This window comes from Folsomia candida, unplaced genomic scaffold, assembly GCF_002217175.1.
Source record: "Folsomia candida strain VU population unplaced genomic scaffold, ASM221717v1 Fcan01_Sc019, whole genome shotgun sequence".
NCBI classification, from domain to species: Eukaryota; Metazoa; Arthropoda; class Collembola; order Entomobryomorpha; family Isotomidae; genus Folsomia; species Folsomia candida.
In genome coordinates, this window is record NW_019091211.1 from 726,986 (window position 1) to 749,347 (window position 22,362).

At 40.5% G+C, this 22,362-nt stretch overlaps 7 protein-coding genes and 1 non-coding gene across 9 annotated transcripts; 6 read left to right on the plus strand and 2 right to left on the minus strand.

The window, feature by feature from the left end:
• Positions 1–456: 456 nt before the first annotated feature.
• On the plus strand, positions 457–3,519 carry LOC110857530 (chorion peroxidase). The gene is made up of 5 exons (XM_022106118.2): positions 457–756; positions 1,171–1,402; positions 1,484–1,725; positions 1,792–1,828; positions 1,906–3,519. The coding sequence occupies exons 1-5, from the start codon at positions 489–491 to the stop codon at positions 3,329–3,331; spliced, it is 2,205 nt and encodes a 734-aa protein (XP_021961810.1). The 5' UTR covers positions 457–488; the 3' UTR covers positions 3,332–3,519.
• A 589-nt stretch (positions 3,520–4,108) lies between these two features.
• On the plus strand, positions 4,109–5,042 carry LOC110857744. Its single transcript, XM_022106356.2, has 2 exons — positions 4,109–4,262; positions 4,343–5,042. The coding sequence occupies exons 1-2, from the start codon at positions 4,210–4,212 to the stop codon at positions 4,857–4,859; spliced, it is 570 nt and encodes a 189-aa protein (XP_021962048.1). The 5' UTR covers positions 4,109–4,209; the 3' UTR covers positions 4,860–5,042.
• Positions 5,043–5,976: 934 nt separating this feature from the next.
• LOC110857829 lies at positions 5,977–7,335 on the plus strand. Its single transcript, XM_022106439.1, has one exon. The coding sequence runs from the start codon at positions 5,977–5,979 to the stop codon at positions 7,333–7,335; it is 1,359 nt and encodes a 452-aa protein (XP_021962131.1).
• A 63-nt stretch (positions 7,336–7,398) lies between these two features.
• On the plus strand, positions 7,399–11,325 carry LOC110857830. The gene has a single exon (XM_022106440.1). The coding sequence runs from the start codon at positions 7,399–7,401 to the stop codon at positions 11,323–11,325; it is 3,927 nt and encodes a 1,308-aa protein (XP_021962132.1).
• Positions 11,326–12,522: 1,197 nt separating this feature from the next.
• On the plus strand, positions 12,523–12,641 carry LOC118438352. The gene has a single exon (XR_004836703.1). It is a non-coding gene; the product is annotated as a 5S ribosomal RNA (ribosomal RNA).
• A 552-nt stretch (positions 12,642–13,193) lies between these two features.
• LOC110857543 (zinc metalloproteinase/disintegrin) lies at positions 13,194–15,566 on the plus strand. The gene is made up of 8 exons (XM_022106129.2): positions 13,194–13,616; positions 13,700–13,884; positions 13,981–14,077; positions 14,155–14,396; positions 14,503–14,783; positions 14,853–15,002; positions 15,074–15,350; positions 15,424–15,566. Exons 1-8 carry the CDS (start codon positions 13,487–13,489, stop codon positions 15,451–15,453), a joined length of 1,392 nt encoding a protein of 463 aa, XP_021961821.1. The 5' UTR covers positions 13,194–13,486; the 3' UTR covers positions 15,454–15,566.
• Positions 15,567–15,971: 405 nt separating this feature from the next.
• On the minus strand, positions 15,972–18,656 carry LOC110857544. 2 transcript variants are annotated; one of them, XM_022106131.2, is made up of 4 exons: positions 18,456–18,656; positions 17,718–18,195; positions 16,576–17,303; positions 15,972–16,478 (listed from the first exon to the last, which is right to left on the minus strand). In XM_022106131.2, exons 2-4 carry the CDS (start codon positions 18,182–18,184, stop codon positions 16,342–16,344), a joined length of 1,332 nt encoding a protein of 443 aa, XP_021961823.2. In that variant the 5' UTR covers positions 18,185–18,195; positions 18,456–18,656; the 3' UTR covers positions 15,972–16,341. The 2 variants fall into 2 exon arrangements, with proteins under 2 accessions (XP_021961823.2, XP_035713932.1); XM_035858039.1 differs by lacking the exon at positions 18,456–18,656 and adding an exon at positions 18,253–18,414.
• A 125-nt stretch (positions 18,657–18,781) lies between these two features.
• On the minus strand, positions 18,782–21,754 carry LOC110857577 (acetyl-coenzyme A transporter 1). Its single transcript, XM_022106166.2, has 6 exons — positions 21,087–21,754; positions 20,400–20,760; positions 19,910–19,987; positions 19,722–19,828; positions 19,530–19,650; positions 18,782–19,301 (listed from the first exon to the last, which is right to left on the minus strand). The coding sequence occupies exons 1-6, from the start codon at positions 21,623–21,625 to the stop codon at positions 18,966–18,968; spliced, it is 1,542 nt and encodes a 513-aa protein (XP_021961858.1). The 5' UTR covers positions 21,626–21,754; the 3' UTR covers positions 18,782–18,965.
• Between the last annotated feature and the right edge of the window lie 608 nt (positions 21,755–22,362).

The following is a 22,362-nucleotide window of genomic DNA, read 5'->3' on the forward strand; positions in this document are numbered from 1 at the left end:
TTCAGTAAATTTCTTGTTTAATGGTGTCGTCATTAAAGGATTTCTTTTGGTTTTAAAAATATGCACAAGTGATGATAATTCAGTTTCAAACTTCTTCATTCATAAGCTTAAAACGCATAAGGGGTAATTTCCCAGAAATGATAAATTCATAATTTTCCAGTATATGTACATATTTAATACGCACTTAATTTTTTAAATTTGAATTAATAAAAATTTTGAAACTGTATTTTGCCGACATCCGATATTTACCCCAAGTGACAACAAATTTCCCCTCAATGCACTCTTGGTCACATGCATAAGTTAGCTATGCATACATACGTAAGCAAAATTTACGCACCTACTTGTGCACTTACTCCTTCAATCTGCAAATCAATGACACAACACAAATGAAGGTTGCAAAACCATGCATATTTTACCATGTTGTCTGGCTCTCTCAAATAAATGTAAACGTAACAATTCGTCATCCATCATTTGCCCACGTAACCAAAATGGAGAGAGCATCTTCAAAAAATATCCTCCTACTAATCAGTCATTTTCTCTTAATAAGTTCGTCTTCAAGTCAAAATCTCATCAGATTTAGTGCCGATGATGCCGTGCGAAGTGACGCGAGAGACTTGCAAATTTTACAACCTCCCGGTTTTATTCCAAACAATGGAGACCTTGGGATTCAATTGTTACTAAAAAGTTCGGTGCAACAGGCGAAGGATTTTGTGTCAACTAGCGAACAACCTGATCAAGCATTTTTTAATTACTCTGGTAATTCTATATGTAAATCATACTCAATGGGCGTACTCACGACAACGTCTTCTTTAACATCGCAACTCATTAAAAAAATTGTGTTGTGAGGGGATTGGAAAAATATGATTTCGAAAATTTCGCAAAACAATAAAAGACAGTCCTGCTTTTATTTAATTTTCAAGGAGTCCTGTAATTTCTATTATTTGTGCTGGAACAAATGAGTTTGCGAAATAATTTTTAGTGGCCGGATGGGTAAAATAACTTGTTGGTGGTTGCAAAAAAAATGCCATGATTTTCAAATAAAAGTTTTCCAAATTTTGCAAATTATATTGCAATGCACAATTTGCGAGCATATCCCAAGTCCGTCGTGAGTATGCCAATTGTAAAAATAATTTCTTAAAATTAATAGTATGCCTTGATTCATTTATTCAGCCGCCTCCGCCAAAGGACACGGATTAGGAGGTCACGTTTACTGCAAATTTACTCCAACCACTCTGAAAATTGGGAGATTATCAAACATAAACATAAAGTCGTATGAAATTCTCACGGGAAAATATCAAATTCGGAAAGACCAAGTCCTCCCCTACTTGACTCAAAGATTGCCAGATTATTGCAAAAAAGAAGAAGTTCTTCCATTAGTCTGCAATCCCAGTTCTCGCTACAGGTAAATATGTAAATTATGATGTCACCTTTACACAAACACATTGCGAAAGGGCATTTCGATAATTTTTCCATTAATTTGTAGAACAATTGATGGGACATGTAACAACATTGGTAATCCATATTGGGGCTCGTCCTTCATCGAGTTTCGGCGTCTGGTACCCTCGGCGTATGAAGATGGTTGGAACGAACCACGTGGCGGAGGATTTCACCTGCCAGCCACAAATCTCCCCAACGTCCGCGCCGTTTCCGTCTCACTTCATCCCGATTATGTTCATCCCGACCAGAAAATGACCAATATGATACCTCAATTTGGACAATTTTTAGGTATGGACTTATTACAATTTTCACTTATTACTAAAGAGTTTTTATTAAGAATTTTATTATATTTAGACCACGACATGACGCTTACACCCGAATCGGATAAAAGGTACGCTTAGTACTCCTAAATAATCATACTAATTTTTGCAGCCATAAATAATTGCATCTCTCCTCATCCCAAACTAGATGTTGTTCCAAAGATTCCAAAAACATGGACTGTTTCCCCATCCGAATTCCAAACAATGATTACTTCTTCTCACAATTAGAGCAACCACAGGAATGCATGGATTTCACTCGATCCACACCTCTCTGTTTTCCCGGTAGTTCTTCCAGCCCCAGTCACGCGCAGCGGGAACAGTTCAACGTCCTCACCGCCTTTGTCGACGCGTCCCATGTGTACGCATCCGAGGTGAATAAAAGCCATTTGCTTCGAGCCTGGTACGGCGGACGGTTTATAACGGACGAAAACCATCCCGGCTTCCTCCCCACGGTAGCCTCCGTCCAAGCCAGGGCGCCCCCCGGAGAGAAACTCCACTTCATGGGTCACTTCTACGGAGGTGAGGAACGCGTCAATGAAATGCCCGCCTTGACCGTGATGCACACCCTCTTTTTCCGGGAACATAACCGTTTGGCGGACCAAATCGCGGGAAAACGGCCGCATTGGGATGACGAAACCATTTTCCAAGAAGCTAGACGAATCCTGGTGGCGGAATGGCAAAACTTTGTGTATGGAGAGTACCTCCCCATAATTTTTGGCGGGAAGACCATGACCCGATACGGGTTGGCATTTGACGACAAGAGAATCTATACCGAGTACAATTCCGCCTTGGATCCCAGTATTTTCCACGCCTTTGCCGACGCCGCGTACCGTTTCGGACACACCTTGTTGAACGGTTTGATCAGAATGATGAAGGGCTTCCAGGTCATGAAGGAGTACAAGATTAGAGACAATTTTTTCGACCACGAGCAGATAACTTTTAACGGGGGAGAAGGATACGACTTAATTTTGGGGGGACTTATGGCACAAAATTCGCAAACTTATGACACCTTCATTACTCAAGATGTCACTAATTTCCTCCTGAAAGAAAAGGGTAACAAATTTGGAGGCGATTTGATAGCGCGGAACTTGCAGCGGGGAAGAGACCACGGTTTACCGGGCTATTTCATGTATCGCGCCCTCTGCGATTTGCCGCCACTGACGGATAATTGGAACAATAGGCCGGCAAATATTCCAGAAAATGTGTGGAATGTTTTGAAAACCTTGTACGTTAGTCCGATGGACATTGATCTCTTTTCTGGAGGGCTGAGCGAAGTTCCCGTCACGGATGGAGTTACTGGACATACGTTTAATTGTTTGAAGGCGCTACAGTTCAAAAGAGCGAAGTATGGGGATCGATACTTTTTTACGCATTCGCATCAGGCCGGATCATTTACGCGAGAGCAGATTCAAACCTTAAGAAGGAGAACGTTGGGAGATGTGATTTGCGAAAATAGTGGGGTCGAAATGACAACAAAGAATGTTTTCAAGATGCCCAGTGAGGAGAATAGAATGATAAGTTGTGGCGACGCTGGGCGGGAAAGATTAAATGTTGAAATGTTTTTAATTAATTAAGTTTGTATCCGTTTTTTATATTTTTTATACGAATAAATTATGTTGCGAATATTTGCAATTTTTGTACGATATTATGAAATATCTTCAATATCTTTGCGTTTTCGGATGTGTTATAATCTGTTGAAAGTATATGTGACACGTAATGTTTAGTTGATTAAATGCAATTATTTAGTTGCCAATTATGTCTATGTATTTAACGCTTTAATACTTTATTCGTTCGTCCATAGTTGCATAATTCTGACGTAGCAATATATCTATGCAATGATTCGCGGAAATTACTAAATGGAGTTATACGACTGAATCAATCCACCAGAATTTGTGTGTTAATATGTACATACGCATACTTATATAATTACATCTTTATTCTCATGTTTAAGATTTAATTTCTTAGTACTAAGAAAATGGAAATCCTTTGAAATTACTGCCTCTTAACTAACATTTAGCCTACATTACCAAGATATCTAGACACATAATTAATTCAGGTCAAATCAGTCCCTGTACTATTTCAGATTTTATCTGAAACCTAACCTATTTCTCAACCAAAGTCCAGTAACATACATAAACTTGCAATTTATCCCTGTATCTGATGAATACAACTAACTTTTACACTCCTTTAAACTCCTACATGTTCAAAAGGCATGAAAAACGGTGTTTTGTACATACGCACGTTAACCTTAATTCTGATCTATGTATGCATACACATGTATTAAAACTTGCACCTTTTTGTCGTCCACATTTTTAACCTTTCTTGGAAAATCGTACTTTCTCTCATAAAAATATACAAGCCATTCGTATTATTTCTGCCACACATTCCCTTAAAAAATGCACTCTTCTCCAAGTCATCACCTCATCCAGTCATACGCTTCCCTCTGTCAAAAATGGGTTCAAATCCACTCCCAGCAAACTTTGGGGCCAACTTGGCCAAGCAAATGTAAGCAATTATCCGTATCTCATAAATTTCATATTCCATCATATTTAGTCTTAATAATACCATTTTATCCGACTTTCCAGCCGTGATTCTCTCCGAGCTGGGGGCATCGGTGGCGGACAACCTCGAGGTGGTCGACCCGCAGGTCAATCTGATGGTCAGGCTGCCCCTCCACCGAATTCCACTTCTAGACGACTCGCATCTGGCACTGGGACCGAAGGGGGTCACCATTTTGAACAGTGCACGGGAGACATCACCCTCACCACGCAGGTCGTCGGCAAGAAGGCACTGACTCCCGACGAGGAGGCGAAAGCAAGACGTGGCGCGGCCCAACTTGCACGGTACGAAACGGAGGAAACTCGTGACATGACGGATGAGCAGTTACATCGTCTCGTTTTGTTGGAGAAGCTGCGAAAATTGAGGGGACTGGGACCGCGTGGCGTTAACGTGGAGGTAGCTCCCGAGCAGGTTCGTCGTCCAGAAATAATTCCTCCAGCGCCAGCAGCCCCCAACGTTCCACTGGGCGCTGTCGTAGATTCCGATACAGAAGACATGCTCGACAGTGACATTTCCGACCTTGAGAACGACAGCGATGCCTAATTAATATTATAATTTGATGTGAATGTTTGCATGCGAATTTATAAATTTTAAATGGTTTCGTATTAATTTCCTGATTAGAAACATTAACAAAATTGATAAGTTTGAGTAAAAAATTACGTGGTGTAGCAATTTCTGCTATTTTGTGGGTGCAAATTTTTTTTAAATAAAACTTTTCAACCTCCATTATCATTTGACCATATCATTAATACATAAGAATTCACTAATGTGGTACAAGAAAAACTAAATCCTTAATGTACAGAGATATCAATTTTGAAACAAATTCATAATTTAATCCAAATTTATTACGGAACCTGTTTTGCTAGATGCATGCATAAATAAAGTTTTATCACTTACAAGGGACACTCATGACCTGTCGTTTGAGTCCAGGGTACCCATTATGTTTTTTAGAATCTACTAGGACCCCAGATGAAGGATGTTAAATCTCATTTTAGTTTAGCATAGAGTAAGAATTTGAGCTTCGTTTCAGAATGAGAGTGCAAAGAGTTTTGGTGTGTGCGTGAGAGAGAGAAGGCATGGCCGTGTGTAATTATTCTAATCTCTTCTCAATTTAATAAATAGTTTAATTAATTTTCGTGATTAGTGGTCACTATTAAATGATAAGTCAGCCGATTCATGTTATATATTTGTTGGTGGAATTGGGACAATAAAATCAGTTTAAAGTGAGCTAGTCATCGAGTCTTGTGTCACTTCATATAACGACAGGATAAGCCAATTTTCCGAGACGGGTCCCAACGGGTAGTTGGATAAATCGCGGTCTCAACATTTTTGGCGCCTGGTATGGGGCTTATCTTGTTCTGCTAAGGAAGTGAAGTGAATAGTTTCGACATCTATCCTGGTGCCCGGCGAGAGCATTGCTGACCCGGCGAGGAGAAGAAGAAGTCGAATTGGACTGACACCTGCCCTTGTGTCCAGCGAGAGCACTGCTGACCTGGCGAGGGAGGAACGTGTTTGGAGAGGAGTCACCATTCTGTTTTGCCTCTTTGAGGGCTCCATCCTGAGCATTCGGGAGCAGCTGAGGTCGAGAGAGTTCCACGATTTGTTGACATTTATTTGTTATTAATTCTTTTCTTTTGCTGGTGTCCTTGAGGTTCTCATCATGGACAAGATTAAGAAGCAGAGAACTACCAAGAGGTGGGCGACCACACGCATCGTAGGAGAAGTGGAAACCGAACTAGCAAAGGAAGAATATGATGAGACCTATCTACGAGTCAAATTACAGAAGCTGAACAGCCTTAGTGAAGAGTTATCGGAGTTGAATCAGAAGGTGAGGGATGGCATGTTAGACGCCAACTCCACCCAGGACGAATTGGATGAAGAGGAAAAGGCGATCGAAGAATATGAAGCAAAGCTAGCGACCGCTATTATGGAAATCAAGGAAGTCCTCTCCACCAATTCAAGCCCTGTCTCAAGTGTCGCCGGAAGTGCGGCGTCAGCTGAAGGCAGGTCGAGTTACAAACTACCGAAAATTGAGCTGACTAAATTCGGCGGAGACGTGAAGGAATGGCTCGGATGGTGGGCTCAGTTCAACGGCATCCATTCAGATGAGAATATGCCAATCAATGTGAAATTTCAATATCTTGTGCAAGCCATCATCCCTGAAAGTAAAGCGCAAGCAGTCATCAAGATTTATCCGAGATCAGACGATAACTACCCATTAGTCATTGCTGCCCTTAAGAAGAGATTTGGGAACGAGAAAATTCTTCGCCAGCTCTACATCCGTGAATTATTGGGCATGGTACTGAAAGCAAGAGACTCAGATAAGAAGATGGGGTTATCTATGCTGCACGATCAATTAAAGGGGAAGTTGAAGGCGTTGGAGTCACTTGGGAAGTTAACAGACCCCAACGAGCTATTGTATCCCCTGGTCGAGTCCTGTTTACCCAACGAGGTCCTCATTGCGTGGCAGAGGAGTCCCTTAAAAGATAAGAAGTTGGAGCAAGGAGAATCAGAACTCGACAATTTGATGACATTTCTGGAGAGGGAGGTGGAAGATGAAGAGGAAAGGTGCCTTGCGAAAAATGGATTGGATCAGACTGCCAAAAAGAAAGGGAGTGGGCAAAAGGATCGAAGCAAGGACAAGGGAGAGTCAGTTCATGAATCATTTAAGAATATGGGATTGGAAGACACCCCTACTTCTGCTGGACTGACGGCTTCCACAGCAAACAAGAATGGCTGCATATTTTGTGACAAGACAAATCACCCGAGTCAGGACTGTTTTAAAGCAAGAAATCTATCATTGGAACAGAAAGAAGAGAAAATAAAAGAGAAAAGAGCTTGCTTCCGGTGCCTGAAAATTGGTCACAATGCTAACAAGTGCAAGGGAGCCGTGAAATGTTTTGGTTGCGGTAAGAATCATCACTTACTAATGTGTCGCGGTGGAGAAAAGAAAGAGACTCCTCCGCCAGAAGAACTCAACCTTTCAGTTATTCGTCATAACAATTTCGCCAAGAGTTAAGATGTGCTATTGAAAGTGGTCGTTGTTCGTGCTGTCGGCCCGAGTGGATCGTGTCGTGTGAGAATGCTAATTGACGAAGGAAGTCAAGTCAGCTATATTGGATCCAGAACGGTGAACATAACGGGTTCGAAATCAAAAGGCACAGAACATGTCAAAAATATCTTACTGGGTGGATATGTGACGGAGCTACATGAAGAAAGCTTGAGAGAAGTGATTGTGAAGAATATGCTGGGGACCATCGAGAAGACATGGATTCTAAGGGAAAAGCCAATTGTGTGTACTTCGCTGCCGAGAATTCCTAAAGGACCATGGGTGGACCAGCTTAAAGCAAAAGGAATAACTTTGTCAGATTTGGACACAGTTAATGTCGACCAGTGTGACGTTGAAATCCTCATTGGCTCAGATTTGCGAGGACAAGTTATGACTGGAAGACGAAGCAATTTGGGAGATGATCTCTATGCAGAGGAAACGATCTTCGGATGGGCGTTGGGTGGACCTCTCAAGTCGAATAAGTCACACCACTCCAATACCGTGATTTCTCTGTTCCAGAGTCAACTTAATGTTCAAGACATGTGGTCATTGGACAGTTTGGGAATTCAGGATCCAATTCAAGTGAAGACAAAGCTCCAAGAAGAGGAAGAAGCCAAAACCCACTTCAAAAATAATGTGTCAAGAAATGAAGATGGGCGGTATTCTGTTGGATTACCTTGGATCGAAAACAGACCTGAATTACCTGTCAATAAATTCGTTGCTGAGAAGAGACTTCAGTCAACAACTAGGAAATTAAAAGATCAAAGTGCAGTGGACATGTACAGCAGTGTGTTCCGGGGGTGGGAGGATGAGCAAATAGTGGAACCAGTCAAGATTGAATTTAAAGAGGATCAAGCTGGTCATTACCTACCGCACCGCCCAGTGTTCAAGCCCGAGAGTCAAACGACACCTGTTCGTCCTGTCTTTGATGCAAGTTGCAAGAGTGTTGGGAAACCGTCTTTAAATGACTGCTTATATAAAGGTCCCAACTTAATTGAGCTCATTCCATCCGTTTTGCATAGATTCAGAGAAAGAAGATTTGGAGTGGTGTCGGACATCCGGAAAGCCTTCCAGATGATTGAGGTGCGAGAGGAGGACAGAGACTATCAAAAATTCCTGTGGTGGGAGGATCAAGTCCAGAACACTGTGAAACCCTTACGTCATACGCGGGCCGTGTTTGGATTGACCTGCAGCCCTTTCCTTCTCGGAGCGGTGTTGGAGCTGCATTTGTCCCATGTGAAGCAAGAATATGAAGCTGTGGCTCGAAAACTGCTCCAATCAATGTACGTGGACAACAGCGTGACCTCATTCAATACTATGCAAGAGTACGAAGATTTTCGCAAGATTTCAACAGATATTTTGGCCGAGGCGAAAATGGATCTTCGTCAGTGGGAATGTAGCGGTGTCAATATTGAACAAGAGGCAATAACTGGTGTACTAGGATTAGTGTGGGATCGACATGATGACACTTTATCCTGTGACGTGCAGCCTGTTATTGTCGATGGACCAGTTACTAAGAGGAAAATATTATCTGTCGTGGCGAAATTGTTCGACCCCATAGGATTCACGTGCCCTGCCACTCTTCAACCAAAGTTGATGCTACAGGAGATGTGGCGAACCGACAAGGGATGGGACGATGAGGTGGAGGAAGAACAAGTTTCAAAATTTATGAAGTGGTGCCAAGAAATTTATCTCTTGTCAAAAATCAAGATTCCAAGGAGGATGATGCTGCGGGCTGAATCAAGTGGTACTCAGTTACATTTATTCACGGACGCGAGTAGCTACGCCTATGCAGCAGTTATCTACATTCGAAGTGAACGAGGACCGGAAGTCAGTGTGCAACTCGTTCAAGCCAAAGCCCGTGTAGCTCCTTTGAAAGGAGGAACAATTCCCAGGCTCGAGTTGATGGGATGCTTAATTGGAGTCCGGTTATTGAATATGGTGCGTGACTCTCTTGATATTCGAATTGATCGAGAGTTTCACTGGACGGACTCCACTACAGCTCTTGCCTGGATTCAGAGAGGGGAAGAGTGGGGGACTTTTGTGGCGAATCGGGTCAAGGAAATAAGAAGTTCGACCTCGGTTTCAAATTGGAGGCATGTCCCTGGCGTACTCAACCCTGCAGATCTTCCGTCGCGTGGTTGCCCTCCAAATGAATTACTTGAGTCGAAATGGTGGGAGGGCGTGAACTGGTTGAAGCGACCTGAAGAAGAATGGCCATCCAACAAATGTGAAGTTGATGAAGATGAGGTACGAAAAGAAGGCAAAGGACGGAAAAGGACAATAATGCAAGTATTCAGAGAAAAGTCCTGGTTCCACTGCAAATTCTCCTCATTTCACAAGACCGTTAGAGTGATGGGATGGATTTTAAGATTCGTGACCAACTGCAACAAGGACAAAACCAAACACGTGAAAGGATCAAGGTTAAGTCACAGTGAATTCAAAGTTGCAGAGCACCAGATTCTCCACGGTATTCAGAAAGAGTGTCTTCGTTCTGATGTCACTGAATTAAAGAAGAAACTTTCCGTGGTGGAGAAAAATGGATTACTTTGTGTGAAGACTCGACTACTAAACAAGGAGGACACTGATTGCTTTCGATGGCCCGTAATTCTCCCCAGTGACCATTATCTAGTGAAGATGATGATAACAGATTTGCATAAGTTATATTCTCATCCTGGAGCACAATTTCTGCTGTGCAAATTAAGAGAGCGATTTTGGATCCTGGGAGGAAGGAAAGCAATGAAGAGAATTATTAGAGCATGTCCAAATTGTCGTAGAAATGATGTGAGACCTTTATGTGTGGAACCTTCTGCACTCCCAACTAATCGTGTGACACCCGGCGAAGTGTACGAGACAACCGGAGTAGACCTGGCTGGCCCCGTGATTCTGAAAGACGGAAGCAAAATGTGGATTGTGCTTTTTACTTGCTCCGTCTACCGGTGCGTTGCGTTTGATGTGGTGTCATCTCTAAGTACGGAAGCATTTATGGGAGCGATGCAGCGGTTCATCAATATTTATGGACGTCCCCGAACCTTCTGCAGTGACAATGGGACTAATTTTGTGGGTGTAGCAAATTTGCTGAAGACGCTGGATTGGGAGGAAATTCTCCAGAAGTGTGACGTGTCAGCGATCAAATGGACTTTGAATCCTCCTTCTGCACCGTGGTGGGGAGGATGGTGGGAGCGTCTGGTGCGATCCATGAAGAATCAATTACGTCGTATGTTGGGAAAGGCTAAATTGACGTGTGAAGAGCTGCGCACCAGTTTATCAGCAGTTCAAGCAACCATCAATGACCGACCGCTGACCGTGTTAACTGAAGATTCTGGTGACCTAATTCCTTTGACTCCATCCATGTTTCTTCATCCCAGTAGGAGTGCCCATTTCCCAGAAGGAGTTATAGTCTGTCAAAGTGGACTTGAAGGGAATTATAAGAAGATGCAAGTTGTTCAAGGTCAACTCCAACAACGATTAAGGACCGAGTACTTGGCTCAATTAGTGCAACGAGGGAATGAGACCAAGGGTGCTAATCTGAAGATTGGAGATGTGGTTCTAATAGGAGCAGAAAACAAGAAGAGGTACGAGTGGCCAATCGGACGTATTGTGGAAATCATTAGAGGACGTGACGGTCACTGCAGAGTCGCCAAAGTGCAAACCGCCCACGACTATGAATTAAAGACGGAGAAGTCCGGCCAGTACACAGTGACGAAGGTGAAGAAGGGACACGTGTTGACAAGACCCCTCCAACGCTTGTACCCAATGGAAATCTCTTCATCGACGGATCTACCAGAGGTGGAGGTGGCTAAAATTCGGGAAAAAGTCAGCGAGCCCCAATGTCAAGATTTTAGCCCCATTCAAGATGTGCCCCACGTGAAGCATACTCGTTTTGGGAGACAAATCAAGAGCCCAACGCGACTTTTATACTGGAATTATGAGTACAGTGTTAATAATGATGTTATGTAAATGTGTATTATTTAATCTTTTGTTCAGGCATTCTCAAAAGAGGTGGGAGCGATGTTAAATCTCATTTTAGTTTAGCATAGAGTAAGAATTTGAGCTTCGTTTCAGAATGAGAGTGCAAAGAGTTTTGGTGTGTGCGTGAGAGAGAGAAGGCATGGCCGTGTGTAATTATTCTAATCTCTTCTCAATTTAATAAATAGTTTAATTAATTTTCGTGATTAGTGGTCACTATTAAATGATAAGTCAGCCGATTCATGTTATATATTTGTTGGTGGAATTGGGACAATAAAATCAGTTTAAAGTGAGCTAGTCATCGAGTCTTGTGTCACTTCATATAACGACAGGATAAGCCAATTTTCCGAGACGGGTCCCAACGGGTAGTTGGATAAATCGCGGTCTCAACAAAGGATTCATTCATATTTCCGTGTAAAACTCATATTTGGCGCCATGACGTGGCGCCAAACTTCAAAATTTGCATTTTCGACCAGTTTCAAACCCCCATAACTTTTGCAGTTTATGTCGGATTTTCAAAATTTTATACTTAAGATGATCACAAAAGTCGAAATTTTTGAGAAAAAAATAAAAATAAAAAATTTCTAATTTTTGAAATATTTTTAGCATTTTTTCGACGAACCCCCGTTTATAAGAAAATTACGAAATTTTGCGAAAAGTTAAAAGTGATAATTTTGGAAAAAATTTCATTGGATACGAAAGTTGAACTCCTTGTCATGATTTTTGCCAAAAATTTTGAAAATCCGTACAGGTTTTCAAAAGTTATGGCGGTTTCAAAAATAAAAACATGCAAATTTGGCGAATTTGGCGCCACGCCATGGCGCCAAATATGAGTTTTACACGGAAATATGAATGAATCTTTCATCTGGGGTCCTAGTAGATTCTGAAAAACATAGTGGGTACCCTGGACTCAAACGACAGGTCGTGAGTGTCCCTTGTTAGATTTCTTTCAATGATGGAAAGAAATGGGTATTGCTACTATATTGTAAAAAACTGCCTGAAAAATGTATAGTGACAATTATGTTTATATTATATAGTAAATATGTGTTTATATGTGTATGAGAATTTGCTGTTTGTTCATATATGTAGATGAATCAGCATCCATTGCGAATGTGCATGCAATGTTAATGCATATGTACATGCATGCCAATAGTCTTGATAAGTGGTGGCGAAAGAGGGTGTACTTTCGTCAAGGGCCATACCACGTTGAATGCACCAGTTCTCGTCCGATCACTGAAGTTAAGCAACGTCGGGCCCGGTTAGTACTTGGATGGGTGACCGCTTGGGAATCCCGGGTGCCCTTGGCGTTCATACTTTTTGCATAATTTTATATTGGCGTCGATGGAAAACATTTTGAAATCTATTCAACTTTAAAAAATGGCCACGAACTTTTCGCAAAATATTAGTTTAGTCATAACAGCTTATGTACATTGAAAAATTATGCACGCGACATGGCATGTCACCAGGGTCGAATGGACACATGTTTGCATGCACTGATTGAATAGAAGTGCAAGCTTTTGGTTTATTAATAAATATGAAAACGACAACTTGATGATTTATTTCAGGTAGATATAAATTATATATACCGAATAATTATTTGGTTGCTAATTGTCCGTTTTTGTACAAGATGGTGACGTACATATTTAAACAATTTTTGATTGATATAATCTTGATTTATTCGAATGTAATCATAGCAATCTTTCTCAAATGAAATTCATCACATTCGACACAAATTCGCCTAATTTCCAGCTTGATTAAAAATAATGATGCATGAAATATGTTGATAAATTGCGTGTATACTCCAAGGTTGACAGCTTATCGATTATTTTTATTGATAAATTATCACTGGAATATTTATATTTAGAAGGACGCGAATAATGTTAAAGCACTAAACTTAAAACCTAATCAATCAATTACGCAATTTCATGACAATACTTGCACATCGGTCTGAAAATTCGATGAAATTTTGCTACCAGGAAATTTCCAAACCTACGGATTTCATTGGAAAAAGATTACATGGATTGAATGCATGGGAAATCACATGAGATTATATTAATGAATAATTGTTCAAATACTTCAATCCCGTATAAAAACGGGCAACTTGCCACCAAATAAATTAGTACAACACATGTAATCATCCATAAAACTAAAAATGAATTTACCACGAATTACGATCGTCATGGTGTTCCTTACCGGGGCGTATTCCGCCCCGAAATCCGAATTTTTACGCACGGTCATTTCATCTAACGAGGGCGAAATTCAGTTAAACCTTCGAAAACCGGGTATCAGACTTCAACATACAGTGTTTGATACTAAATAAGTAATCTTAAGAGTTGAAAAGTCTTATGCATATGCATTTATTTAGAGACCCCAATTTTCCAGGATAACTTCAAGGTCATTTTGTCAACCCGAAGTGAATCTGGTGAAACAATTCTGCTTGATGGAACACCATCGAAGGAAATAATTTCTCAACTTGACGACCAAATCCATATTGATCCGGACTCAAATGCCGTTGTCAGATTGACTACGGTGAACGGACAGACGCAACTGGTACGCTTCAATGCATACCACAATGTTCTGTGTTTAGTCGTCTTTGCCAAAATATTTTGTATGCACTAAAGGTGACCAAATATTCGTTTCTTTTAGTTTGGACATATCAACAATCGCATGATTTCTTATCACGATGGTGAAAATATCCACAAATTAGTAGAGGAGAGTCTGTCCGAGGAGGCGTCTGACTACCGTAAGTAGTCAAACATAATTAAGTATATGAATTACACAGATAAATATATACGCCAAGCACCTTACACTTTCAAATAGTGGAAATTCCTGAGGAAATCAGACTCGCACATCCACCCATCACCGCAAATAGATCCACCGACGCTGTCGTCACCGTAGAATTGCTGATCGTAGTCGACAATATGCTAACTTTACTCTTGGGTGGAGATGTTAACAGGATTTTAGAGTATTACGCCATAGCTGTGAGAAGCGTTAACAACCGATATGCAACTAGCTTAGATCCCAGGGTTACCGTTAAGCTCGTTGGAATTGTAGCAATTCAGGTAAAGAAATGGATAGCTAAACTAGAAAATTTCATAAAGTATAATCATAACTACATTCAGATGACGCAATCTAAAAAATCGTCAAATTTCGGTCTATACTTTGTAGAACATTGCAAATCAACCATTCATCGAAAACCATCGTGGACCTGATGGTAACTACGACCCTAACGGTATTCTACCCGACTTTGGGAGATATCTGGTCACAAACGGGAGTGCCTTCCCTCCCCACGATTTGGGAGCATTGCTTACCGGTGTTAGCATGGGGAACATTGCGGGACTGGCTTATCGCGGTGGAGCGTGTCGGGAAACGGTGAGGGCTTCAATAACTCTAGATGCAGGAGCAGTATTTCGTGGCGTTGGGACTTTAACCCACGAAATGGGACATAAGTGAGACACAATTCCTTAACAAATAAAATTATGTATGTATGATCCCTTATTCTTAATTGTGGTTTCTAGCTTGGGCTCGGCGCATGACGGCGATGCCGTGGCAGGTACGGATTCGTGTCCAAATGAGGACCGTTACCTGATGAGCACAACGGGAGGATTTGGTCCAAATGGATATTACTTTTCAACTTGTAGCAAGGCAATGATGAACACATTTTTTGGGTAAGTTTAAAACCTTCTAATTTGCATAATTCTTGGTCAAATAAATAATTTGTAATTGTTTTGTACTGAAGAACTACGAATGCCAACTGTCTCTATTCTCAAGAGTCTCCAACCTGGCACACACCGTCGCCCCTCTTACCAGGCGATTTGATAAATTTGGACGATTTCTGCCGGGCTTATCGCCCCGAATCATACGTTTCGGATACCCACACCCCTGACGAGCTGTGTCAAAATGTGCGATGCAAATATCGTGCTCCGTGTCCTGCACCGGACGAAAATTTTACCTGTGTCTGGACTGTGACGCTGAATCGGATGGCACCAGATGGCGTTTCCTGTGGGACAGGCGGGGTGAGCTGTAATATATTTAGTATGTTAGAGGACCCGGTCACCGGGTTATGATATTATTGTTACATATTTCCAGAGATGTACCCTGGGCACGTGCCAAAACTGATATCCTTTTAAAACAAATAAGCTGAAAACAAAACACATATTTTAATGGAGTGGATAGAAGAGAGTGAACAACACCTTAGTACTAAATAAATAACAAAATTTAATTGTGAACCTTTATATCGTTAGTTATCTTGCTCAATGATTCCTCATCACGTATACCTTATGACCATCACTTGTTACGCTCCTATGACGATTTTTTTGCAAAAGCTATGAATTTTTCTTACAATGAGGAGGAGGTGTAAGGTGGTTATCACCGATCGAAACCGGAAATTGTTCAGGCCCAGAAATAAGCTGACCCGTATTTTTGCGTTTTTCTGAATGGACATGTTTACATGTTTACGCCCTTGGCGGAATTTAAAAAAAAATTCAGCCAAAATCAGGGTTTTTAAAAATGCTGTAACTTTTCGAATTTTAGCCCGATTTAAAAAAAATAAACCCAATTTGTGTTCAGAATTATATCCCTGAAAATATGAAACTTCATTTTTCAGTATGAAAATTAAAAATTCCCAGAGACGCCAATGAGGTCAACAACTTGGTTTAATTTGAAAATATTCATGAAATTATAATTCTTTCCTGTACATTTTTACACCTGAAGAAGGGGGCAGTTGAACCCTGAAAGCTTATAAATAAATCACTTCAAAGATGTCATCCATGTGATCCGATAATTCTACCTTTAAATTTTATTGGTGTTATTTATATGCAATCATCCATTTAACTCGTAATATAGTAACTTCAACAAAGGTTTCTCAAAGCGCATTTGGGAACTCGCACATGAGCAAGTCAGATTATATTAAAGAAAATAACAATTTATTAAAATTAATCTCATGATTTACTACTTCAATTGAGCTGGCAGTATAGGACGGTGGCTGGAGAATAGCGTGCTAAATTCTTAACACATTTGTGGACATTTCGGTAATATATTGACAGCAAGGTAACAAATCCTCTTGACCAATTCTTCCTTACTTGAGGTGACCTCGTCACCCAAATTTCCAATGTCGTATGCACCAAAGTCTTCCTCTTTCAATTCTGAAAATATATTTAATGTAAGACTAATATTTTTTTAATTTCCGTCCATAATTTCATGTAGTTAAGTAATGTATAGATAAGTAATGTCTCAACACACCATGATCGCTACATATTTCCACCGGCTCAGCCGACATAATCGGTGCCAAGACAAGGCCCCAAATCACGCCGTAAATCTTGCACTGATTCCACTCCTCCATAAAATCCGCCCAGATTAACCCCTCCCCTTTCAGGCATAATTTATCCCCCAAGAACTGCACAAAATGGTCATGATACCACCTGAGATAACCATCCTCCCCACTTTCCAAGTCGTCCAGGGGAACACTCGAGTACAGGAAGTAAGAAATGTCCACCGACCTCGGGGCGCATCTGGCCAATTGGAAATCCAACAGCTTTACTTGATCCGTTTCTCCGTTAAAAAGAATATTATTCGTCCAACAGTCTCCATGATTGATGACGGCATTTTGACTATCCATCCCACCAGAAACTATGGTGTACAAATCGTCCCAAAGTTTGACACCAGCCTCGTCATCACTGCAAAGTTTGTGAAGGATCAACTCCGCTTGCTCGGTGTGACCCGAGGTCCGCAATATTTCCGCGTCCTTGATAAGAATTGCAGTCATCCATGTTTTCATAGAGTCAGGATCGGTCATCCGGCTTCCTTGGGCGGGAAATAGTTTCTCTTCCAACCAGGGATAAGTTTCCATAATTTTAGAGGAATCACCACCAAATTGGGAGTACGAGATGGCATGGAAATAGGCCAGATTTTTTAAAACGGAACGAATCTGATGGGGCGACAAGCCATTGGTACGATCAGCCATGGAGAAACTGGGAAAGAATAATTGTTGTAAAAATTATCAGGAGTTACCACCTCCCACGGCCGATTAAATAACGTTTTGGTGCGAGTCGCAATTTCATGTCATTTATGAACTTTCGGCATGAAATTTCTTTTTATTATTTCCGAATTCCGAGTTTTTAAAATCAATTTTTCTCGAAATTCGGATGTGTTGAAAAATACAATGGTTAACAAAAAACTACATTTTTGCTGGCGTGCGACGCTGTTTTGAATTTACGTACGAGTAAGTAATTATATGCATTTATTTAACTGCGCTTATGCTTCATGATCTCATGACCATTTCCCCATCTCGTAATGTATGTAATATATTTCTTTAGCATTGCGTGATAAGAAGTTATCGTGAAATAAGGAATAAACGCAGTTAAAGCTAATAAAAAAATACGCACCCCTGTCCCCGTAAATCCTCCAGTGCCAAGTAATCATTCGCACCATCGTGAAATGTGGCGTAGCAGGTTGGCCAGCAGGAAAACAATTCTGCTTTTAGCAATCCTAGCTCCTCTTGGAATTTGATAATCTCTGGAAACACTTGTGTGTACATGTTTCCCTCTTTAACAAAGGCGGCCATCTCGTTAATCATTTCTTGTCGGGAGACAGCTCGAGGCATCGCTTTTAGCATAATGTCCAGATTTTCGGTCAAAGTTGGTCCATTATTTAGAAGGATTTTGACCGAGTAGATGATCGACATGTAGTTATCTCCCGGTTTTGTGGCGAGTCTTGAGGTGAATGAAACTACCTCAGAATCTTCCTTGTACGCAGACGCGATTTTTTTGACCACGGACAAAGTCACGATTTCCGGGTGAATGGGAACTTTTTGGATGCATGAATCCGATTGAAGCTTGTCTTCTTGACTCATGATTACGGAATCTAGAAATAAGTATTTAAGAACTAAATTAAAATTACGTCTTTAAAGTAAGTATGTACTTGCGTTTCAATTAAAATCCTTTAGTCTATAGGTTCGTAATATACTTTTCGATGTACAAATTAAATAAGTTTGCACTTGTTTTACGCAAGTTTTGATGTAATAAATTTACGATATGTGTCTTATTTTCAAATCTGATATAAATTTATGAGTAACGATAAAGAATTTTATGCACCAAAACTGATAAAATGAGAAAATTACTTACTTATAAGGTGTAATATGTGTGCATATGCGTCAGTCGGATTACATACTTACTTGATTGGAACAGATGACATGCGAATGGATTTATATTGTATGCTTTGATTGTAGGTGACTCAACACCGCATTACCAAGTGCATAAATCTCACCATACATTACTGAATAAATAATACATACATAATCTCAGTCAGCACAAGTACACAATAAAAGAAACATCGCTATCATCACTTGCTCATGTTGTCTGGGTGACCATCATTGTCAGTCACTAACCCAGGCCAACAAGTCCATCAAGTATGCATTACAATGTATTTAAATGCATTAAGTATTCCAATATTTAGGATTAAAATGGTTTATTCATGTAGCTCATGAAAAGGGCAAGAAAAAGGACCCTTCACGATGAACTTGACGTATGTAATTACATTTGTTTGTTTGGTCAATTGAGTAAAAATCGTAGTTTCGTTGCTGTATACATATGTACATACATGCATATAAATTAAGCTTCTTCTTCTCCACAAAATTATTTTTTCTCCAGTTTCCACACAGTTTCCGGTTTCTTTTGCAGCTTTTTTATGGTAACATTGCCCCATAAGAACCATACCAAACCGATCACAATACAGGCAATTGTTTCGACATAATAGCCATCAAACGTTGTGGTGCACAGTGATCCTGACTCATTTGAAGGGCAGGATTTGAACGTGAGGGGGTCCACCAACCAAAGGGCGGCTGCTCTCGGCCACGCACTCCCCAAGTTAGAAACCGTATTGTACATCGTCATAAATGTGGCGCCATGGGCGGGGTCACTAATTCTTGCGACAAATGCCATCTTTGCGACGAACATTATTGTCTCGACAATCTAAATGTTTACGGTACAAGTAGAATTGAGACTTACAAAATGCATACATAAAATTACAGATTACGTGTTATTCACTCGGGTATTTGTAGCCCAGTAAACTTGCAAATTTTTTATTTTACAAACCTTTGTAAAATATAGTTTGCATAAGTTTGCAACTTTTTGGCAAACTTAGGGTAAGTTTTCGGAGTTTTGCTAGGTTACAAACACCACGCAAGCTTAAGGACTTACTTTAAGTATGGCTTCCACTGCTAGTAAAGTGGGGACGTACCAGGATGGAAATCCGCCGTGGTCATCTTTCACCTCGCCGGTTACCCAAACCATGCCCGCAATTACTCCAGTGGTTAATAAGCTTACAAAAAATTAAAACACAAATTAAATCTGATACAACCCAGGAGTAAAAAATTTTACCTTGTAGCTTACGCAAAAATGTACACCTTCATGAAAAGGCTCATCGGTTTGACTCCTACCGTCCATTTAGAAACCAGGACCGGAACGAGCAAACTTATCGGGATTAATGGGACGGATAGCTGAAAAATTCTCATATGCATTTACTTATCCAGCATCACTAGAAACATATTTATTTCATATTGCAAAACAAGTTAGTATACCTGAGCCTTCACTTCTTTGGGTAATCCCGCCTCGACAAATTTTAATTCGCTGAGGGCATGCACGGCAGCAAATCCAAGCTAGAAAGGTAACGAATGAGATGCATACTTAATTAGGGTATTCGGGTCAATTTTGTAACCTTATATATACATGCATAAACTGTGTAAACTTTGTAAAATTCTGTTAAAAATTGAAATACGGCTGGGGTTATGTACATAAGTAATGTGGGTATTCATTATGAGCTGGTGTGGTTAAGATATTTTTTGCAAAAACACAAGCCATTGGATGCGAAGTTTGCTAATAATTTTGACAGGAAATTTTTGAGATTTTTGCAACCTTTGTCTTGCTGATACCGTTCTTATTGATAAAATCTCATATGAATACCCCAAATATTCGTAAAGTACATATGTAATTCATATTTGCATCAGAAAATTTAGAATGTTTACAAAATATACACAGTTACAAAGGTTAGCGTGAAAATATTCTGCTCACACTGCTGGTGAAATAAAACAGCACACATTTCCGAACGGAGGGTAATTTTAGGATGTCCCAAAGCCGTAAATAACTTGAGACAATGGAATTATTGTTTTTTTCTCCGTCACCATTTTCTGCTCCTGGTTCATCCTCCTCATTCTTGAAAATTAAGAGCAGCGTGGTACAAACGAAGTAAATGATGGACCAGATTCCCATAAAACTGGCGAGAGTGACGATTCCAACCTCGTTGTTGGGCACGGTTCGAAACCATTTGTTCGAGAAGGAGGGTGAATTTAAATTTATGAATACGGCGTAACCTATAAATGCTCCAAAAGATTGTCCTACCGCATTACAGGTGGATGCTAGGCCGACATTTTCTCTAAAATTGGGTGAAAATAGGGGAAATTATGCGCATAATAGGAAGCCATATTCAATGCTAACTTTGTAACTATGTAAATTTTTTGCAATTATGAGAATTTTTTCGCCTAATTTGTAAGATATCATGCAAATTAGATTCCAAAATTTTCAGAGATTTCCACAAATAAAAAGAAAATTGCTTTACGAACTTTACAAAAAAAATATTAAACCTGGCAACTTGCACAGTTACAAAGTTTCGCGTGAATCGATTACAAGCAGAGGACTATCTAATTATTCTTGTGGGATACAAAAATAAGATTTCGCACACAAAAATCGTCGCCCACTTACTTTTTCAGCATAGTCAAAGCCCATCCATCCACCGCTACGTCTTGCGTAGCCGTAAGAAAATTCAGAAAGAAGAAGAACCCCGTGAGCACCCCGATCTGCAGCGAATCGAGTAAATGATCCACCCAAAACGAGAGGAACAACATCGTCCCCCCGATCAAGTACTGGACCGGAATCAACCACGATTTCCTCCTCCCAATTCTTCTAAAATAAATCGCATCCACTAACGGCGCCCACAACAATTTTAACGAAAACGGCCATCCCGCCAGTGAAAACTTGGCCTGCTCCGAATAGGTCACGTTGCGTTCCTGAATGATGAGCGGGATTGAGCCCGCTAAGCCGAGGGGGAGACCTTGCAAGGTGTAAAGGAAAAGGAGAATGCACACACTTCTCCAATCCGTCAACATCCGGGCAAATCCGTGCTTATCTTCTTCCTCACTCACTTCCGTGTGTTTCTCGTCGTCTACCGTGGATATGACCGTCGTGGTGCTGAGCGTCTTCCCGTTCGGGTGGAAAACCCCGGTTTTAAAACACCCGAACATTTTAATTATCTAATTTCACGCAAACTTTACACTTAAAAAATGTGTGTATGGAGGCAGTAACCAGTAACAGTTGATGTGTGCATATGTAGGACCAGAATGAGGAAGGAATACGTGTGTACATATAAACCAGTGAAGAATGACAATCAACAATGAATTCTTTGAGATAGGCAACCCTGACATGCATACATAAATAAATTTAGCAAGCCGTTGTCCTCTGTGTGTACAAAGTTAACGTGGTGGTGCAGTTAGGTGGCTAGTTGGTTGGTAAATATCTACAATGATGCCGAAGACGATGTCAAGTCAGTCTTACCGTAGATATGCCTTGGGCACTGGGTTTTGGTGGTGGGGGACGAAATAGATAGATAAATGATTGAATTGCGTCTTGGCTGACTTGAATCTTAATTATCCTTTAACGAGCGTATTCATTGATAAAGGATGGAGTTATTTTTGCATAAGATTTTCATTATTATCATCGATTTTGAATGTTATTGAGTAATTTTGTAGTATTCATTATGCAGTTGTGATACTGATACATGGAGCAATTTATTTATGAGACTTTCCTTGTCGGCTAATTATCCTCGGAGATAAATGCTACATATTTATATACGTAAGTGTTGAAAATTAATTAGAAATTAAGTAGGGATGGCTGAAATGCATTGTTTTGGTGGCGTCTATTATGTAAAAGTTTGGTCGTCAAGTATTTTATTGGTTTTATGTACATAAACTCGTCAAAAGTT

Coding starts and splice junctions, on each gene's coding strand:
- LOC110857530 (XM_022106118.2), top strand. CDS start 489: ATGGAGAGAGCATCTTCAAAAAATATCCTCCTACTAATCAGTCATTTT. Junction 757..1,170: donor AGCATTTTTTAATTACTCTG/GTAATTCTATAT, acceptor TCATTTATTCAG/CCGCCTCCGCCAAAGGACAC. Junction 1,829..1,905: donor ACACCCGAATCGGATAAAAG/GTACGCTTAGTA, acceptor ATCCCAAACTAG/ATGTTGTTCCAAAGATTCCA.
- LOC110857744 (XM_022106356.2), top strand. CDS start 4,210: ATGGGTTCAAATCCACTCCCAGCAAACTTTGGGGCCAACTTGGCCAAG. Junction 4,263..4,342: donor GCCAACTTGGCCAAGCAAAT/GTAAGCAATTAT, acceptor CCGACTTTCCAG/CCGTGATTCTCTCCGAGCTG.
- LOC110857829 (XM_022106439.1), top strand. CDS start 5,977: ATGGACAAGATTAAGAAGCAGAGAACTACCAAGAGGTGGGCGACCACA.
- LOC110857830 (XM_022106440.1), top strand. CDS start 7,399: ATGCTAATTGACGAAGGAAGTCAAGTCAGCTATATTGGATCCAGAACG.
- LOC110857543 (XM_022106129.2), top strand. CDS start 13,487: ATGAATTTACCACGAATTACGATCGTCATGGTGTTCCTTACCGGGGCG. Junction 13,617..13,699: donor GTTAAACCTTCGAAAACCGG/GTATCAGACTTC, acceptor GCATTTATTTAG/AGACCCCAATTTTCCAGGAT. Junction 13,885..13,980: donor TGAACGGACAGACGCAACTG/GTACGCTTCAAT, acceptor CGTTTCTTTTAG/TTTGGACATATCAACAATCG.
- LOC110857544 (XM_022106131.2), bottom strand. CDS start 18,184: ATGAGTCAAGAAGACAAGCTTCAATCGGATTCATGCATCCAAAAAGTT. Junction 17,304..17,717: donor GAGGATTTACGGGGACAGGG/GTGCGTATTTTT, acceptor ATTCTTTCCCAG/TTTCTCCATGGCTGATCGTA. Junction 16,479..16,575: donor GGAAATATGTAGCGATCATG/GTGTGTTGAGAC, acceptor ATATATTTTCAG/AATTGAAAGAGGAAGACTTT.
- LOC110857577 (XM_022106166.2), bottom strand. CDS start 21,625: ATGTTCGGGTGTTTTAAAACCGGGGTTTTCCACCCGAACGGGAAGACG. Junction 20,761..21,086: donor GCTTTGACTATGCTGAAAAA/GTAAGTGGGCGA, acceptor ACCCAATTTTAG/AGAAAATGTCGGCCTAGCAT. Junction 19,829..19,909: donor CCAAAGAAGTGAAGGCTCAG/GTATACTAACTT, acceptor AGAATTTTTCAG/CTATCCGTCCCATTAATCCC.